This window comes from Phyllostomus hastatus, unplaced genomic scaffold (assembly GCF_019186645.2).
Source record: "Phyllostomus hastatus isolate PE091 unplaced genomic scaffold, TTU_PhHast_1.1 phas_contig_86, whole genome shotgun sequence".
Classification (NCBI taxonomy): Eukaryota; Metazoa; Chordata; class Mammalia; order Chiroptera; family Phyllostomidae; genus Phyllostomus; species Phyllostomus hastatus.
In genome coordinates, this window is record NW_025333977.1 from 45916891 (window position 1) to 45937554 (window position 20664).

The 20664-nt window shown below is 44.6% G+C and overlaps 2 protein-coding genes across 2 annotated transcripts in view; both read left to right on the top strand.

The window, feature by feature from the left end:
* The first annotated feature begins 1529 nt into the window (after positions 1-1529).
* On the top strand, positions 1530-5481 carry ZIC1 (Zic family member 1). The gene is made up of 3 exons (XM_045851490.1): positions 1530-2524; positions 3992-4155; positions 4839-5481. The coding sequence occupies exons 1-3, from the start codon at positions 1543-1545 to the stop codon at positions 5034-5036; spliced, it is 1344 nt and encodes a 447-aa protein (XP_045707446.1). The 5' UTR covers positions 1530-1542; the 3' UTR covers positions 5037-5481.
* A 9859-nt stretch (positions 5482-15340) lies between these two features.
* The window catches only part of LOC123827359 (40S ribosomal protein S25-like), a 44698-nt gene continuing 39374 nt past the window's right edge, over positions 15341-20664 (top strand). Inside the window, exon 1 of the mRNA XM_045851883.1 lies at positions 15341-15463. Coding sequence (XP_045707839.1) covers positions 15341-15463 — 123 coding nt within the window. The remainder of the gene's footprint in view (positions 15464-20664) is intronic.

Genomic DNA, 20664 nt, shown 5'->3' on the forward strand with positions numbered 1-20664 from the left:
CCCATTTCTAGAAAAGAGAGAGCGGAGTGTCCATGTGTTCCGAGATCTTAAATTATAAACAGGAGGGGGACGAGGCATGAGGGAGGAAAACTTCAAAAGGAGCAAATAACAAAAGCCTCCTTTGCAGCCCTTGAAGGAGGGGGGGGGGGTGCGGAGAGGGGAGAACCAAAGAAAAGAAAGTTGCTGAATCGGGACATTCTGGAAGTGTCTTTGCTGTGTTTACCAACCCCATCCCCGCCTCCTGCACTCCTGGACGCCCGAAGTCGCTAACCGCCCCGCAAGAGCAGGTTTGAGGAAGGACAAGATAGATATAAGACAGGGAGAGAGAGAGAGAGAGAGAGAGAGACAGAGAGAGACAGAGAGAGACAGAGAGAGACAGAGACAGAGAGAGACTCGGACACGTAGAGACAGAGAGAGAGGAGGAGGAGGAGGAAGAGGGATAAGGAGAGAGAGAAAACGTATGTGACTGCGAGATGAAAAAGGAACGTAGCAAAAAAAGAATTTTTTTTTCATGAGAAGAGGGAGAAAAATTTTTCTTTTGGCCAAAAAAAAAAAGTTGCTACTCCTGGCAGCCGGGTTTGTCAAAAGAGGATGTCAAGTGCTTTACAATACCTGGGATTGATGAGGCGGGCGGGCCAATGAACTGCGCGCGGCGCCTCGGCGCGCCCTCAGTTGGCGCGGCGGCTGCGGGCAGGGGGGAGTGCGGACGCACCAATCGGCGCCCTCGTCAGCAGCACGTGACACCTCCCCCTGCTCCCATTCATCAAGGGGGGGACGGTGTCTTCCTTTCAATTCATTTATCTGCAGGAATGATTGCTGCTATCAGTCTCGCGCTCACCGCCCGGCTGAGGAGGTGAAAGTTTCTCCCCAGGAAGATAAACCGCAAAAGACAATATTGTGCATGATTTGAGCCTTTTCTTTGGCTTTTTCTTTCTTGCTTTTTAGCTCCCCCCTTTTCATTATTATTATTTTATTATTATTATTTTTTTGGCAAAAAGCAGAGGGGAGAAAGGAGAGTGAAGGAGCGAGAGAGGCGAGCCTGAGAGAAAAGAGAGAGAAAAGAAAGAGCGAGGGGCTAGTGGAGAAGTGAGGAGGGGCGTACGGCGCGAGGCGGAGAGAGAGCGAGCAGTTGCGGCTCCTGCGCTCACATTCCTCTATGCTACAAATCCGGGAGGAAGTTTTTTGGGGGGGCTGAGATGCTCCATGGTTTTCCCTGGGCAGCTTTGACGCGGGGCACTCTCGGCAAAGACTGAGCGGCGAGAAAGTGCAAGCCCGGCCGGCAGGGTCTGCTTGGCGGGCAGAGCCCGCCTTGCTCGCGGCCCGCAGCCGTCCGGCTTCCCCGCGCTCGGCCAGGCGGGCTCCCCAGCGCGCAGCGCAGCTGCCTGCGGGCTAGGACTTCGCGAGGTGGGTCGACTCCTCCTCCCTCCTCATCTTCTTCCTCCTCTTCCTCCGCCTCCCATTCCTCCTCCTCCTGCTTTTCCCTTCTCGGCGGGCGAGGGTGGGGGGGGCGGGGGAGGCCGGGGCTCGCCCGGAGCAGCCACGATGCTCCTGGACGCCGGCCCCCAGTACCCTGCAATCGGCGTGACCACCTTTGGAGCATCCCGCCACCACTCCGCGGGCGACGTGTCCGAGCGCGACGTAGGCCTGGGCATCAACCCGTTCGCCGACGGCATGGGAGCCTTCAAGCTCAACCCCAGCTCGCACGAGCTGGCTTCAGCCGGCCAGACGGCCTTCACGTCTCAGGCGCCCGGCTACGCGGCGGCCGCAGCCCTTGGCCATCACCACCACCCGGGCCACGTCGGCTCCTATTCGAGCGCTGCCTTCAACTCCACGCGGGATTTTCTGTTCCGCAACCGGGGCTTTGGCGACGCGGCGGCAGCAGCCAGCGCTCAGCACAGCCTGTTCGCCGCTTCGGCCGGGGGTTTCGGGGGCCCACACAGCCACACGGACGCCGCGGGCCACCTCCTCTTCCCTGGCCTTCACGAGCAGGCGGCGGGCCACGCGTCGCCCAACGTGGTGAACGGGCAGATGAGGCTTGGCTTCTCGGGGGACATGTATCCGCGGCCCGAGCAGTACGGCCAGGTGACAAGCCCGCGTTCGGAGCACTATGCCGCGCCGCAGCTGCACGGCTACGGGCCCATGAACGTGAACATGGCCGCGCATCACGGCGCTGGCGCCTTCTTCCGTTACATGCGCCAACCCATCAAGCAGGAGCTTATCTGCAAGTGGATCGAGCCGGAGCAGCTGGCCAACCCCAAAAAGTCCTGCAACAAAACTTTCAGCACCATGCATGAGCTAGTCACGCATGTCACCGTGGAGCACGTCGGTGGACCTGAGCAGAGTAACCACATCTGCTTCTGGGAGGAATGTCCACGCGAGGGCAAGCCCTTCAAAGCCAAATACAAACTGGTCAACCATATCCGCGTACACACGGGCGAGAAGCCCTTCCCCTGCCCCTTCCCAGGATGTGGCAAGGTCTTCGCGCGTTCGGAGAACTTAAAGATCCACAAAAGGACGCACACAGGTACGGAAACCTCTGTCCTTGACCCCCCCGCCCCCGTCTCCCTAAGGGTCCCGGACATAACACCCGAAATCCAAAAGTCAGTGGTCGGGGCGCGAAAATCGGGCCTCGGTTGGGTCTGGGAGTTAGGTTCCAGCCGGTAGGCAGAGAAAGTTACGCAGATTCGTGCTTAGTTTCGTGCTTAAATTATGAAAAAGCATAAAAGGAGCGCACAGGGAAGATCCTGGAATATAGACTTTTAAAGGAGGAATATAAAAGCCGGGAGAGCCAAGAGACACACCCGGTTTGCAGAGCCTTGGCGTGCACGAAGCCGGGAGAGGTGGCTGATTCCCGGAGGCTCAGGCAGCGGCGGCGGCGGCGGAGGCAGCCTCCGCAGCTCCAGCTGCAGACAAATCTAAATCTAAACATTTGCTTCCGGCCCACGTCCCCCTCTGTGCACCTTAGTGAAGTCTTTCCCAAAGGAAAGACCTGAGGAAATTGAAGGAGATCGGGTGAAGGGGCACCAGAGAGAAACAAAAACAGAGAGACAGAAAGGAGAAAGGAAGTGGTGAAAACAAGCAAGGCGGACCAGAGGAGGCTTTTGGAGGCTGGTGCATATTTAAATCGTCCAGTTTTAGTAGTGACCTGTTTGTGAGCAGTCTTGAGGAGTCGGGAGTGTCGAAGAAAGGCAAAGATGTCTTTTTCTTTCTTTCTTTCTTTCTTTTTTTTTTTTTGGCCAACTAAATCCTATGAGGTGGTTTTCAAAACTCCGAATCCCTTACATCGGCCTTTAAAATAGAAACTGGTCGGGAACAGTTAAAAGAAAAGTTCGCGGCGAGCTCATGACTGTAGTCTGGGTCAGGCAGGCCATCCTGGGCCCGCTGCTCCAACAACGCTGGGATCAGGTCTGCTTCCCTGTTCTGATTTTCCCGGGTGACTTCTGATAACCGCATATGGATCTTTGGGTTTATCGTCGCAGCCAGGGAAGAATTTTCGGCGCCGAGCTCTGGGCCCAGATTACATTATAAAATGTGTGTGTAAAGTGTAGGGTGGGGGAGGCGAGGAGGGGGTGCAGAGCGTCAGAGAGGGGTTTTGGGGGAGGAGAGAAGAGCAAAACAGCAGGAGAATCAGCCCGGAATGTGAAAATTAGAAACCAAAAGGTAGGTGCTGGCTCCCGAAGTCCTTTGGATAGCCACCAGCAGAAAAACCTGCTAGTGCTAAGGGATCTTAAAAAAATAAAACAAAATAAAAATCTAACAGGAACAATAATAATAAGAGCAGCAACAATAATAAAAATATAGACTTAATTGGATTCGTAGTTAAAAATAATTAAGATATTTATAAATCTACTGCATATATATGACTTTACTGAAGATCCGGGTGTTTGAGCTTGCAACCTTTTTAATTTTTTTCATTTGTTTGCATGAAAAAAAAATGCAACCACAGGTCTTGTTTTAATCAGTCCTGTCTCTTTCTCACTTTTCACGCCAGGGGAGAAGCCCTTCAAGTGCGAGTTCGAGGGCTGCGACCGACGTTTTGCCAATAGCAGCGACCGCAAGAAGCACATGCACGTGCACACCAGCGACAAGCCCTATCTCTGCAAGATGTGCGATAAATCCTACACGCACCCCAGCTCGCTGCGCAAACACATGAAGGTAATCGCCCAGCTCCTGCCACCCGCCTTCGCGCCAGGAGCCCACTCTGCTCCTCGGCCGGGACCGGCAGCGAGTGGCAGCCGGGAGGTGGCAGGAGCCGGTGGAGGCTGAGAGGCATCGGTTCCACGCTGCGGTGAGGGGCTGGGCAGAGAGGGCGGGGGTAGAAAAGAGGGTGGGAGGACCCCAGACCGTTCTAAATGTTTTATTTAATAAGAAAAGCAAAAAGGAAGTGAACACTCGATCAGAGGCAGCGACTGAATTTGAATTTGGCCCAGACCGGGAGCTAGGGCTGCGCCAGCTGGAGGACGCGGCCGAATGTGTCGCCCTTGTGGCTGGCAGCGTTGGCAGAAGAGTTGGGGTCTTGCCCGCAGATCTGAGCGAGCAAAGCAGTGGCTGTGAGGTGGGTGCGGGGACATCTGCTGCTCTAGCCTCAAATTCAGTCACCTCCTTCGCAGGTTTGGTTTTCTTTTGGGAGCCCCCGGGTCACTATCGCTCTCTGGAGAACTGCCTCTGCCGGGCCGGGGCAGGACGACCCAGCCCAAGTCAAGTCCCGCGAGCGAGGCCTCCGCGGAGGTCGAGGGGTTGCAGCGCTCCCTGGAGAGGCGGCGCGCTGCCTTCGCGGGTCCTGGGCGGCTGCTGCTCCGGGTCTTCATCTCCTTAAAAACTCGACTTTATTCCCGCAGGTCCACGAATCCTCCTCGCAGGGCTCGCAGCCTTCGCCGGCAGCCAGCTCGGGCTACGAGTCCTCCACACCGCCCACCATCGTGTCTCCCTCCACAGACAACCCGACCACCAGCTCCCTGTCGCCCTCCTCGTCCGCGGTCCACCACACAGCAGGCCACAGCGCGCTCTCTTCCAATTTTAATGAATGGTACGTTTAAAATCAGAAACAAAACGCCGATCAAAAACCTATTTAAGAGACTGAACACACGTATGCAAAATGTTACTGAAAGAACCCTGCGAATCAAAACAGCTCCCCCATCCCGCAATACTATTTTTTTGAACCTGCCAGTAGACCCAGGACCGAGTAAGAGATAAAGCACCAGACCTTTAATTTCCCCTCCTTTTTCCATTTTTCCCCCCTTTTGGCAGTGGCTTGGTAGCCAAGGGGCGGGATGGGGGTCGGGGAGAAGGCGGCCGCCTGACCAAATGCTGCCAACCCGGTAGGCCAGTTCCTCATCAGAATTGGAACAGGCTCTCTGGGCTTCGGCTTTCTTTTTTTCTTCTTTGCATTCTTGTAAATACAGAATTATTAGCTTAAAACTGTACTGTTGGATTCTGTAAATAGTTATATCTCAGTTGGAACGGGCGGGTGGGATCGTGGCGTTGTGGTCTTTGCATTTGGGGGGAGGGGCCGGGAGGGCGGGGTTGGGGGGAAGGGTGGGCGGCCAAAAGCCAACTGTTTGTACTGAATGGCAAGAATGTTCTAGTAAATGTGTACCAAAATGTGAATTACTTTGTACGATTACAGTCTCCACGTCGACCTAACAGAATATTATTGGTATTAATGTGGTTTTTTTTTTTGTATAAAGTGCAAACATTTCGTCCCAAAGTCTAAGTACTTTAGTGCAGTAAAATGTTGTTTCACGTTCTGTCAAGATTTCGTATAGTAGGAGCCTGGATCTGCGTGTCAAAACTGTTCCATTTGTTTATGTAAAGTGATATTAAAAAAGATATAAACTATAACTGTCAGTTGCTTTTGGCAAAAGATACAACCACATAATGTATATAATTCCTAGTTTCCATATTTATCCGCATGTAAAGGGCCGGTTTATTCATGTTACAGCTATTCAATATTTATGGCTAGAAGAACTCGTTATGTACACTTTAGTTTCCAGAACTGTTTGGTAACCTTTCGTACCTTATTAAAGATTCTTAAATCTCAGTGATTGTGGTAGGAATTTCTTCTTCACTCTTCCTCTCCCCGCCACCCCAGCAACCTGCTGCCTCTTCTGCCAGCCTTAGCAGTCCTTGGGAAAAAGCTCTCCAGTCTCCTTTGCCTTCCCTTTCTGTCATCGCAGGTTGTGTAAACGTGATAAATGAATGCTACCCTGCTGGCTCTCCGAGAGGGTGTAATTAGTATTTATATCAAAATTTATGAAACAAATTTTAGGCTGCAGTATAATTTAAATGACCTTTGCAGACGTGGAATAACAACCATAAAAATAACAGAAATAGATTGCACAGACGACATCAATATTAATGTAGACGAATTGTCAGAAGCTCAGGGCTCACTCTGTAGTGTTGCAAATGAACTTGCAGCAGAGGGTTCGACTGCCCCCAAATTAAATTCCCCAGGCTGAAACCAAGTTGCAGATTTACAATATCATATTTTAAATTGCTGTCTTCAATTAAGCCATTTATGGCTATAACTAATTTTCAGGATGTCAATGCATGCTTTTCCAGACCTTCCTTCTTTGTATAAAAGTAAATGTCCTTAAAGCGGTTTACTTATATTTCTTTAAATGTGATGCTAATTTAAATTAATTACTTTCTATGATATGTTATTATTACTGTAATTTTACTGCTGTTATTAGTTCTCTCAAAAATACATCTAGGGAAGAGAATTATTTTATGTAATTTTATTATCTTTCTATCTCTTTTATTTATTTCTCATTTACTTAAGAAATTCGTTCCATTGGCTGGCATTGATACAGTAAATTTGTAAATGAGGAGACAATATAAAAAATCTAAATTACTTGTGCTTAATGACTGTAGCGGAACGCCTTTTCTCTAAATCAGATTGTCTTTCTTGCAGTTTAGTTTGATAGATTTGCAAGCTTTGCTGCTCCCTCTAAGTTAGCTGTGCTGGTAGGAATGGGAGCTTCTTTGTCTCTGGTTGTAGCTTGCATGATCGCCCCATTAAGCAGACAACGTAGCTGGAGATTACAAATCAGGGCCTTGGCTGTGTCAGAGCAGGAGTCAGATATGGACTCACTATGGACCAGGAGGAATCTGGACCTGCTTCTTTAATACACTCTGTGAGTTCAGGAAGTGACTCTGAGGAGAAAAACAAGTGGGGAAAACCCATGAAAGTATGATAGGCCCTTAAGATCTTCACACCTATTTAAAAGTGACAATTTTTAAGAGTGTGCAAAACCAAAATGTTAAATTCTCTTTAAAAATTATTTGTTGACTTGTACTTTCATCTTCCTATTTGCTATTTGTCACATTCAGCCTACAAAGTTTTGGTGGCTGAGGGGACTTGGTGAATTTTTGTAGCTCATTAAAAACTGGAAATGGTAGTGTTTAACTTTTAAAAAATGTTATTGTGATTATAAAAGTAAACATCTACCTTTCACGAAAAGAGCGCCACCTTGCAAGATTTTGCCAGAATTAAGGAGGTTGAACACCTAAGCAGGAATTGCCGCTCACTCCAAAAATTTGTGGAACCTAAAGCTGTCAGTGTAGCATTTGAAATGATCCTAGACGTTACACCAATAATTAACAAAAATAGAAAGAGAAATAAAGATAGTTCATCTCTCTAGGAAAGAAAGATAAACACCTCAGTTAATACTCTGTCCCCTTTCCATTAGAGATCAGACTGTCTGGGAGCATGATATGAGTATGATAATAATAACCATAACAACAACAACAATAGTACTTTTGTAACTTTGTTAGTGTTTTTAGAAAGATAGTAAATGGGGGCATTTTTCTACATCTAGTTTATTTCAAATTTGAAAATATGAATGTCTCATTTATGTACCCAGTGCCTTTTTAATTTTAATGTCATAGTAGTGATTAAAATCATACTATGATACATGATTTAAGTAGGATATTTTAAAGATAAATTTTAGGGGTAAATGTATTCTTCAAAAATACTTCATATTTCAAACATATTTTTAAGACTTTGAAGGCCAAATGATTTTTTAAAAGCATTTTGAGAAGTACTGTGCATGTGTGTGTTTGTGAACAATCTCACTCACAGAAAAGGAACTTTTATACTAGAAGCCAATATTTATGCCAACCCACCTTATACATTCTCTTCTGTAACACCCACCACAAAGAAAAAAGTCATTAATGATGTAGGTCGCCTAAAATCATGCTTCAGACTTCAATGTAGTCTATTATTTTTGCTGGTACCTTTAATGTCTGCTTCTTGAGATGTATTCTTCATACTTTTCTTCATGGGCTATTAGGTTCTGAAATACATGAATGTGAACAGCAAAATATATTGTTAGACCCTATTTAGCAGAAGCTGAAGATGCTGCAAATGACTGGTTTCTGTGTGTAGCTGTGGATTTTGATTTAGGCAGAAAGCCGTCCTGGTTCATATTTTGACTGCATTGTTTTCTGGGTACTGTCAAATGATTAGAATAGCTAATAAGTTATTAAAAAGTTTTATTGTATCAACAAAAATGCCTGAGTACAAGCAATCATATTCAAGAAATGAAGAGGGATGAGCTGTCGTATGTATGTACATTTACAGAGTTAGCATATAAATATACAAGCACCATTTATATGGAGGCTAAGTAATTTTCAAACATTTCAGACCCTTTGTTTTGTTCTTCAAAAGCTACCCCCAACTGCTTTAAGCGTTTGCAGCTGATGATTTTGATTTTTTAAAGTCAAGCATTCAAGTTAACCTTTAAGAAGCAAACCACCTCCAAAAGAAAGATGTAACCTTTCAATTGCCCCATATGCTTATCCTTTTTTTTTTTTTTTTTGCTTTAGCTGACAATGAAAATAGCACTAACCTTCTTTACTGATGGGCCTGGCATTTAGATGTTTTTATTTGTTGATTGTGAAATTTTCCCAGAACTTTTAAAGGCCTGGCAACAGAACCATACCCTCCACGTACCTTGCCCAGCCCTGAACCTTCCAGACATTCCCTTTTGAGGCCAAAATGTAATCAGTGTCCTGGGCCCCTTGTGAGTCAGTGCTGGCAGTGTTGGTACCTGAGCACACTGCCATCCAAGAAGCAGCCTAGAGAAGGCTCAGACCCTTAAACATCATCAGTTTATGATAGGTTGAAAACTAACCATACGTGGTTTGACAAACTCAAAATGAACATACTGAGCATGTATTTTGGACCATTTGTGAACTAGATATGAAGCCATCAGATTTTAGACATTTCCTACTTATATTTCTTTTTTTCCTCAAGTTGAAATTACATATTTATCTTCTCTCTAAGCACAGAATTCTCACTTCCTCCTAGCATCAAGTATAGATCCTAGAACTATATGTTCATACTAGGGAAAAAAGCGTTGCTTTCATTAAGATGGTTACAACTTATATTCTCTGGTTTTAGAGTTCTTGGAAATAGAGTCACAATGGAAAGATGTGTCCATTCTATGCTCATCAAGCCACTAAATATTCATATTATTTATGGTGTTTTATTTATCTGCTTTTTACAACCTATCTCAGCCTTAGTAATATGTACCCATTTAACTTGGTTAGATATAAAGAGTAATACGTTATGGGGGTAACTATAAAGTAATCTATTTTTTGGGACAAGAAATAAGAAAACTGTTAACTTCCTGTACCATATCACAGTTGAGCCTTTTCCTCAAAGTTTATTGCAACTATAATGGCATAATATACACAAAATATGGGCAATGTTTTCCATTAATCTATGCAAGGCTGGTTCACTCCAGAGTCTCTGTCTGAGCAAGAGGAAACATGATAAGGCTAAGCCAGGGGCTATTTTTACCATGCATGCTGAATTCTGGCATTAGTTCCTAACATTTATTTCCACTTTAGAATGAGGAGCTAAACTAGTATAAAGTTTCCAATTGATGCTACACTGGAGATGGGCTTTTCTAGAATAAGAAATTGGATTTAGCAATCTAGAATGGAAATTACATTGGCAGTGAAGATGCTAGAGACTTAAGACTGTCAACAATGTTTTGGCTGCCTCTGATGGTTTGCAGAGCATCTCCACAAGCATATGCAGAATTCATGGGCTGTGAAACTTACACAGTGTAGGAATTTTTACCTACAGCATACTTAAGAATCAACTATTAAGTGTGAATATAAACATAAGGGAATCACATCTTTTTAAAAAACACCCCAAATTTAGAAGGCAAGTGACCTTAGCAAACAGATATAAAATGTATCTGTTTTTTGTGTAACAGTTCCCATTAAGCTATAGAAAACATTAGTATCTAAAAACGGTGAGAGAAGCTCACATCTTGATTCCTTTAAAAAATTTTTTTAATGTTTATCCGGGAAAATCCTAGCCCCTGGAAAAGAAAACTAAAAGTTGTGAGGGGTAAAACCGCGAGAAAGGGTAGGGGCGGGTGAGGCTGTAAGTTAAGGGAGATTTTTTGTCCTGGAGAGTTTCTTGAAAATACATAAACTCAGGCTTTGGGTGTGGGTGTGGTAGGGGGAATAGCATGACTTCCCTAGGGCACCTCCACAGAAGGCCGGATGGTCAGCTTTTGAGAAGCCCTCTGCGCCAATCTTCAGCTCGGCGGAGTGCTGTCCAAGTCCTTGCTACCCGCTGGAGCTGCTGCTGGGAGGGCAGTGCGCATGCGTGATTCGCGACCCGCGGTTCCACGCGCTTATGAATATTCATACGGAGCCCCCGGCCCACGGGTGGCAAAGGGAACAGCTCAGAGGCTCTGGTCTGTGAAACCCGCTGGTCCTGCTGCCAAAATAGTGTGGCGATGAAGCTGCACGTGTTTCTTTACAAACCGCGTTGGTTGAAGTGACTTCACAATGCCTGGCAGACAGCGTGGGCTGGAAAAATTTGCAGCTCCAGCCATCCAAATCGCGAGCCCGAAGGGCCCTCCCGACTCCCCCGTTCCAAGAGCCGCGGACTGCGAGGTGCGAGAGCCTCAGTCGACCAGGAGTCAAGGCACCGAAAATTCCTCTTCCTCCTGTACCCTTCAAAGTTGGAAATGGCACTGTGGCTGTTTTTATATCCCTTAGCTCCTTGGAGAGGACTTCCCCTCCCACTCACCTGGCACCTAGACAGAGCCCAAGCCTGAGGTGTGCGTAAGGAGGGGTGTGTGTGGCACTCTAGGCAAACACCCCAGTGCCACCCTTCTTCTTTGCACAGGCCCAGGCCTGAGTGTCCACCTGTCGTTATTTCTCATCTATGTATCATCTATCTACTAGAGTATCCATCCTTCTATTTGTCCATTCATGAATCCACCCATCCACCCAGCTCTCTCTCTTTCTCTCTCTCCTTTTACTTTCTCTCCTGGTTCCTGTTCCTGTCTCTGGCTGTGTCCCAGGCTTCTCTAGGGTTTTCACTTGACCCTTCCCCAATAATACTTGTCAGCTCTCAGGCTTGTGAACTGGTGTAAGCCTGTCGAGCTCAAATGCGCAGGTATGTGGTGCAACCATGATGACTGGTGGAGGAAGGGTCCTGACTTAGAAACCTAGGTACTGGGGGATTGGAGGAGTTCAGGTGCCAGGCTTTTGCCTCTTCTCCTGGTGACATTTTTTTGGGGGGGGGGGGGTTCTGCACATTGCAAGATATTTTGTGGCCGATGTACTGACATTTCCAGAGCAGTGTATAATCTGTATGATGGGATTATCAACCCTTCTAAACAAAGGGAAGAAATGGTGGTGGGTCCCTGGGTAACTCTAGCTTTGCCTTTGGGTATTTTAGTCAAAATCCTAGGACCAAGGCATCAGAAAATGGCTGCTGACAAGTTTCAATCCTCCTCTGGATATTATTTTCAACGGAATGAGTAGACCCATTCCATGGTGCCCACCCACTTGTTCCCCCCATTGCCAACAGGAGAGGACTTGTGTCACTGCCCAGTTTGCACTGCAGTTTAACCCAGGGCCAGCTCCAACCTGGCCAGTTTCAAGGGCCAGAGCATCATTTCACTTGACAGCCACCACCTGTCAAGTCTTCAACTTGGAACCAGAGGGTAAGGCAGAGGGCTTTTAGAAACGTGCCTGCCAGAACAAAGACTTTCCTCCTACACATCCTCTGAGTTGCAGAGAATGGTCCCAAAAGAACCGTCGTCGGGACCTGGGCTCAGGGAAGCTTGGCAGAAGCTGCTCATCCCCACTCCCTTGGACCGGCCTGAAAGGTGAAGGGAACACAAGCGTTCTCTTGTCCAGGGCACACAGATCGCAGGGCGCAGAATCCTTGTACACCAAATCCCTGCCAGAAGGGCCACCCTTCCGGGAAATCTCTCCCCAATTTAGGTCCTTTTGTGTTTGAATATGTTGAGGAGGTTGCGATCTAGACTCTAGGGACTCCATGCTAATGACGAAGACAAGAGTCGGGCTCGCTCCGGGCAGAAAGAACCAACTCAGTCTGGGTTCCTGCGTTCTTTCCCAAAAGGCCAAGGCCCCAAGAACCCTTTTCATTTGGCGAGGGGTTTGAGGAAAGGGAGGGGCGGGGGCGGGGGCGAGAGCGGGCGGGGGTCTGCAAGCTAGCGGACGTGGCCGCCAGTATCCGAACAGGAGGTGCGGTTGCCCTCTCCCGGACCGTAGAGTGGGGACGGTCCTTCCCGGCTCCCCCCTCCGCACCCGCGTCCCTGGGGATGGCGCCGGAGCCCCGAGGCTGGGAGGCTCCAGCTTGATGGCGGCGAATGGGGCTCTGGGGCCTCCTCATGCCAGGCCATGTTTAATCTGCGGAGGCGACAGCTCGGGGCGCAGGCCGGGGCCAAGGGAAGAAGGACCCCCAAACCAGACAGACACTCTCCTTCTCCCCACTAGCGCCTTAGTCCCTGCCCAAATTGCGTGTTTCCAGTAGGACTGATTCTCTTCCCGGCCTCTCTCTGCTGCCAACCTTGCCAGAAACCTAGACCCCAGACGTGGTAAGTCTCATTCTCTCCCCACCCCGCCCAGCCACCTTCCCAGCCGACTGGGCCCGCGACTGAGTGCGCGCGCGTGGCCGCAGCACGCGCCGAGAAGTTGGGCTGATGTGGAGCAGCCACGCCAGTCTGGCCTGTGAGGTTGGTGTGCATGAACACCGAGGACCCCAAGGTAGTCAGAAATGTTGCGGGGCTCTCCAGTGAGGCGGGAACGCAAAGGGTCCAGCCTCGCTCTCCTGGATCCTCTTTGTCCCTGTGGACACTAAAGCTGCCTTTTCTTTCCGTTGGTCTCCAAAGTGTTTGGGGGGGGGGTGAGGAGGAGGTTGTGGGGGCGGGGGGGAGAATTGTCCCTGTCCCTGAGTAGTTTCTAATCCCTAAGGTCTCCAACAAAGCTTACTCACTGTTTTCATTTCAATTCTGCGAAGTTATTAATTATTATTATTATTACTATTTTAAGTGAAGATTTCTAAGAGCCACAACTTCTGAAATATTTGTGCTTCTTGAGGACATTTTGACAATTACTTTGTCTACTAACTCCAATCCCTTCTCACCGGAAAAAAATAAACAATTTTCCAGTAGTTTCCTTAGGATACATCGTTTACATGTCACTAATGTGAAGAAAGAAGGAAAGAAAAACAACCTTGGCATTTCTTGTGGAAACTCTGTGTGCTCTATTATAGAAACGTGAAAGATGGATTAGTGTGAGGGGGTGGGAGGCAGGGCGCTGGAAGAGTGCTTTTGAACCGTGCTGCCCTGTTGCACAGGGCTGACCTTTGGCTGACACGGCCACGGAGCGAGCCGTTAGTTAACGAGGATTTGATACATTAGACATTTGAGCTGGGCGTGTAAACCCACACTCTGAATCCAGATTTCGCTCAAATTAGTGTACTAGGAAATGATCTTTTTAAATCCTGAGGCTTAACCAAGTGTCAGGAAGGCCAATCCCCACCTGAAAAGGCCAGTGGAGGACACCGGGTAAAAGGGACATTACTAGCTCCTTAAAAACAAACAAACAAAACAAAATAAATATCTTTGAATAATTCCTGAAATCCTCCAAGTTGCCACTTCTAGGCAATGTTATAAATAAGGCCAATCATCTCATTCTAATTAATTCTGTTGTGTTAATTCCTAATGCCAGACAGGGATGTGAAGACAGTGTCACAGTATGGCAATACTTTTTCTGTGAATGAATATATGTATATATGCATGTATATATACACATACATACATGCATATATATTTTGTTTTACTTGCTGGAGATACTAGAGTATGACGATTTATATCAGACAGGCATATACAGAGGGGCATATACAGAGGGGAGCATCACTAATACTAAAGCTGGCTCAAAGTTGACCTCTCTGGATTTAATTTGGCTCAACTTGTCTCCAGACTTTGGAGCCCAGACAGGGAGGGCAGGTGGACCACAGGAACACTGGCCTGGTGCTCTCGGCTGAACCTGCAGCTCCTTGGCCTCACAGATTAGGCTAGAACTGGGAATTTCGCTGCAGCCACGGAATCGGAGGCCACTCGAAGGGTGCGGCAGCTCCCGCAGTATTTATTGACTGGTTCTGGAAAGGTGTCATTTTATTTAAGTTGACATTAAAGCTCTAAGTTAAAACACACACCCACACAGACCCCTAGAAACTGCTTTTCTTCTCTTTCCCCCAGTAACTGAACACGCTAACTGAACACGCTGCTCTCAATTGAAGAGGGGCAGAAATTCGCTCCTGCTCGAGTTCTCAGCCACACTTAGAGTGCAAAGGGGAGGACGAAGCGAAGTCAAGTTCTTGGTCTGCGCCCCGCAGACCTACAGCCGCCGACTTCCTTCCGCTTCCGTCCGGGAGAGCGGAGCGCAGCGGCAGTGGCAGTTTTGTGCATCTAAGTGTTGGCTTTAGCCTCCGGGTTTTGCTGGAGCTGCACAGGGGCTTTTCCTGGGACCCAAATTTATTCCAGGAGAAATGTAACAGGAAACAGTTTTTGTCGTCAAATCTCTGCTCAGGAGAATCTGCCTTCACTTTCCATTGTCCTCCAAGAGTAGATGAAAGGATGGAAAATTACACAGGAACGGTACCTACTATCATGAAAAAAGCTGAAAAATAAGGATTCTAGGGGAGAGAAATAATTGTCCAGGAGCCGAGGTTGAAAAAATTCAGATAGGACCCAGCAGAGCCACAGGACTTGTTTCCTACCGAGTTCTGTAGTCTCGGTCCCACGCACAGGCCCACCGCTCTCCAAACACGGGTCCCCGACCCTTAGGACAAGGGCAAGTACGCGGGTTGAACACTTTTCTGAAAGACAGCGGCCCGGGCCGCCTTTTGGAAAAATCACACCTTTCCATAATCTTGAGAACTTCCTAGCCTTGAAATATTTGCAAAAGCTGCTCCAAGGGTGCAGAGGAGAGTAGAGAAAGGAGGAAAATGTTGGGAAAGGAAGGAGAGAGGAAAAATTGTGGCGATATGGAGTTCACTTTCCCCGGGGGCGGGCCCCAGCACCCCTCCCCCACGTTGCGTTCTCCAGAGACGGGTGTACGGGGAAGGAACTCCCCAGGATCACCACCTTCCAAGTTGTGTCAAGTTGAGGTAGGTGCGGTGTATCTATTTCTATCTAAAACCCACTTTTTGGAGCCAGTGGAAACAATACAACGTTGATTCTCAAAAGAGCGGAGGGAAGAGAGCGCTCACTGCTTGCAGACTTACACTGAATTTCTTTGGCTCTCTTCTCTAGAACCGCCCCCCCCCCTTGCCTAGCCCCCGGAAATACACTTGGGTTTGGACCTTCAGACATGGTCCCAGGTCTGGGGTGACCTCCAGTTCCTCGGAGCCGAAAATGCGGCGGTTCTGAGATTGGACTTTTCGGTGGGCATGGAGGGAGCTCCTTTCTCCCTCTCTGGGGTCTCACCCAGCCCTGTCCCGGGATCCTTCCCTGCCGCCCCCACTGTCCAAGTCCAGGCCACCCGGGGAATGCTTGGAAGACCTGACAGAGGCGGGATGGGGGCAGCTGACGTCAGGTGCTCAGGGTGGCCAGAACCTACAAGGCATGAGGCACGGGCATCATTAATTATTAGGCACCAAATGCCGAAAAGAAAGCCCAGTTATTGAGATTCATGTGGGAGCTAATAAATAAATAAATAAATATATATATATTTTCAGTGGGGAAAAGGGAAAGAAAAGTATACATGGAACGAGAAACAGCGATTCGATTTCTCAAAGCAGTTACTAACTTCGCACCCTCCTGCGCCCAGGTTAGTCTCCTGGGCCCACTCATTTGTAGGTCTGGGCTTCTCACTTCGCACATGATTTGGGGGATTCTTGGTGGAAGTGTCAATATTTGTTCATGTGGGATCCTCAAATCACTATAACTTCCCTGTAGATTCAAGCTTGAGGGAGCTTAATCAGCTCCATCAACCGAGGGGGATGGGCATTGCTTTATAAAGCTATACCCATCTAGTGTGTTCATGTCACCCTTTCTGTTCGGTCAGATCCTAAGCCTGAGATCTGATATTATTATTGTTGCTGAGTAGAAAGGAAGGGGAAAAATACCCCTGTGTACACCGATAGGGACAAAATAAATGAACAGTACAATTTGGTGTCAGGAACAAAATCTTTTATTTATAACATCAAAAGTAGCTTTCCTTTTTTCTTTTGTTTTAAAAGGAATTATATTTTTATATGGCTTAAAATAGAATTTTAAGCATCAATAACTTCTTCAAAATCACAACAGTTCTTGGCTCTAGGTGTAACACATCTTCAAACTCCTCTCTCTGAGTGTCACTGTGGAGTAAACACAGGGCACAGCAGGGTCATTCTGAGGAGAATTGTCTCCTGGGCTTTTCTCTGCAAAAGGAAAAAAAATCATATCACATATCAAGGAATTCCACAAGTAATAGTGAAGTGACTTTCCAGAAAAAAAGTGAAATTAGATTTAAACTAAAAACCCACTCAAATTAAGGCAATTTTTATGTAAATGGAACAATAATCCTCAAATTCAAATATTGAATTTTATCTTATTTGTTATGAACAATTTTCCTTGAAATTCCTTAACTGAATCAGCCATTTGGGAGGTCCTCTATATAAAAGTGAAACTCACATGTATCACAGCATATAGTCCGTAAATAGCAGCTCTCAAAAATATGAAATGTTCTTCATACATGTGAATGTAAAGTGAGGTTGTCAATACTCACAGGGTAGGAAACAAATCTCTAGTCATATCTAAAGGATTTAGAAACATCCTGAGAAGTACATTAAAAGGCAGATAATTTGTTTAGTATTTCACATACAGAAAAACAACCAATTGAACTTTAATTTTTTCTTTTGGAACTTTCATAGCCCTGTAGGTAGCTTTTGATTTAGAACTGTAATGGTGACCATTTTATTCTGAAATTAGCAACTTATTTTTAACCAATAATTATATGGTAAGCAATTAACAAATATATACTGATTCCTCAGAAGTGTGTAATAATTATTTTATAAGATATGAGTAAAAATGGAGCTCATTTTTTACAAAGTATAATTATCTTTGTAGTATTGAAATATTTATGAAGGTGAATTGAAAGTTTAAAAGGTCACACTAATAAATACAATGAAATTCTACAGATATGTACCAATAAAAATGTCAAGGAGTGTGTTAAAAATATTAAGTAAAGAGATAACTACACACAAAGAATATTGAAAAAGAACCTCACTTATGGTCAATAAAAATAAAGAAACAAGGTACAGGATCCAAAACTGTTTTTTTCTTTGACAATTATTATCTATTTTGTGACTTATAATATCTATACTTATTTAAAATCCCAGAAATGTGTGTTAATTACAATAAAAATATTTGGAGTTGAGGACAACAGTTAATCAGTATTCAACAACTTTAGTGCTGTTTTTCTATTTTATGTACTACTTTTACTATATACTATAAATCATTACAGATTGCTCTGATATTTTTGGTACAGCAGGGTAAAATTTATGGGTCTAAGACATATTTCAGACTATGTTTATAATGCTGTGGCAGAGAAAAATCTCAGGATATTTATTATATTTAAAAAGTTAGCTAATATTACTATAGTTTCTGAATCAATAAATATTTAAAGAAGTTGGGCAATAATTAAATGGAAGTGTCAAACTTCAAGTTCATTATGTGTGTGTATATATATGTTCAAATAAGTGATTTGTTCAATTTGGACAGTATTCTGTGGAGGTTATGTGATTTTTGGTATTGTCTCAGTCATAGTTTCATTTGCTGACCTAATAAAGTCAGTTGATAGCCTTGGCTCTTGGCTTTTTCATTTGTTAACATCAGTGCTCTTGACAAGATGCTCACTGAAGTTTTATATAGTTCTCAAAGTAGTGATTTCAGTTACTCTTGTCTATAGATAAAAATCAAAACCTTCTAATGTAAAATTTTATTTAAATCAGGGAAATCTACTTAACTGATTTGGCTATAAATGCAATTGACTAACAATTTCTATTGTGAAATATCATTTTAAGGTTTTTCATTTCTGAGAGTTCTGTTTCAGAAATATGCATTCATGGAACAAGGGAGGATACAGGAAACCTATCTATCTTAGTTTGAAAAAGAAATAGAATACCATTCTATTGTTTTGTTTATGTGAATTATGAAGAATATTTTTATAAACTGGGAGCAGAAGGTGCATAAGAGATGGAAACACCATTAAATTCAATTGTTTAAGTTCACTTGGGAAATGTGAACTTTAAGTTCTGGTCACAGGTAAATAGGCATAAAATATATTTTCTATATGTATTAATTCACTGACAACTACACAAATCCCACTATGTAAGGTAACAAAAATAAGGAAAGAACACAATTCTTCTATGTTCTCTCATTGCTGGATCAGTGTGAAGAGCCGAATGTGGAGCCTCTCACTCAATCTACAGGTTCTGCAGCTGTTGCATTTTACTTACCTATCCAGTGCTTGCACTTGAGTGGACTGATTAATTAATTAACTCAACCAATATGTAAGACAAATATGATCATTGTTATAGAGACTATGATATTTCAAAAGTGAATTCCAAATGCTGTCTTTCCTTCTGAAATATAAAAAGAGAGACACATACAGTTTAATAAAATATAAGGTGAAATATGGTATTGGTCATAAAAGAAGCAGAAACAAAATTTAGGGAATGTTTAATTTTTTGATTCTCTTAAGAAGATATTGAATGACAATTGCTGATTTAGAAAATCAAGACAAAATATCCTAGCACAAATTTTTCCTTCTTTTTCCTTCATGCTTTCCTCTCCTCCTTCCCCTTCACCTAAATTCCTTCTTTTTCTCTTCTTTTCTCACTTGCTTTGGAACCTAAGACTGTATGAAATTTTCAAAAGAACTTTCTCAGGGTAATGGCAGTGGTGTGAGTTGGCTGCCTGAATCCTCGCTAGGCCTTTGTCATTTGAGGGCAGTTTTGTCCGAATGCCCACCTGCAGTCAGCTAGCCTGGGCTTTCAGAGGCCGGCTTAAGCTCTGTAAATTCTGGGCCTTGGCGTTGGTCAGAACTTTTTAACAACTGGGCATTGATTTTTATGGCTGAAGTGGATCAGACTATCCAGAGATCAGGTTCTGATAACTCCAGGCTAATATTTAGAAAGATGGCAGTGATCGTTGAGCAGGACTTTTATAGTTTGTAGAACTGTTTAGGATTCCCCACTCTTCTACTTCTTGTTTGATCTAAATACAGAGTCCCTTGTCACTAACAAGTAAGCCTTTTTTCTTGTTTTTATTATGGTTCATTTGTTTATTTTTTATTCAGTTTCAAAAATATTTACTATAAAAGTATCAGCATACCATTTTGTATGTGTATGTGTGTATATTTTTTTTATCTGTTCTGAAATAGTAAGCTATGTTTTCCTTTTCCCTGAGGTTAACTTGATTTTCTGGTAGTATTTTTCTAAGGAAACTGTATGTCCTCCTTATAGTGTTTGATAGTCACCCATGAAATCAAGGAATAATTCATGTCCTCTGAAATGGGTTGCATTCAGAAGCTCTAAATAGGACTCACCTGTAATTAATTAAAGAGGTGGAAATAACTGACCATTTATATATTATTTAGGTTCCTGTATGCTGATCTTTGCTGTTGTTCTTTGGATGAATTGGAAAGTGGTGCAACCCAGACCAGTCTGATTAGTACTACTTACTGGCTGTTTGGATGAGTCGATTCAGACAGGAGCAGTTGCAAAGTGTGTTTGAGGACTTTGTTGTGTCATTTTCATGTGATTTCCATTTTGTTTATTAAAAGTTTTCATTCTAAACAATTTCAAACATATACAAAAGTAGAGGATATAATGAAACTCCATCATTTCATTTCAACATTCAACTTTTAAACAATTCAGTTTTATCTATACTTTCACTTACTATTCTTCCTTAAGACTATTTTGAAGCAAATCCTAAACATCATATTATTTAATCTGTAAATATTTATTATTTAACTAATATATAGTTACTGTTTGCAACAAAGCAGAATGGCTTTTTTCAAGACAATTAGTGTACTTTTCTGAAACACTGCATAGTTTGAGCTTTTAAGTTGCTGTTCTCAATCCTTTAACAGTTTTACTTCTAATACCAGAGCCTTTATTAGCCACTGGAATACAGAGGCTTCAAGAAGCTCTATAGCTCTCAAGAGGAAAAGAATAATTCAGTTGATTACCATCACAATCAATAAAGATAGAAGTTTCAAGTGGGAAATCTCACAATTCTCAAAGAACAGTAGTCATAATGGAATCAGAATAATTCACTCAAAAGTTTCTGAGTTTGGAAAAATGTGATGACTAGGAATTCC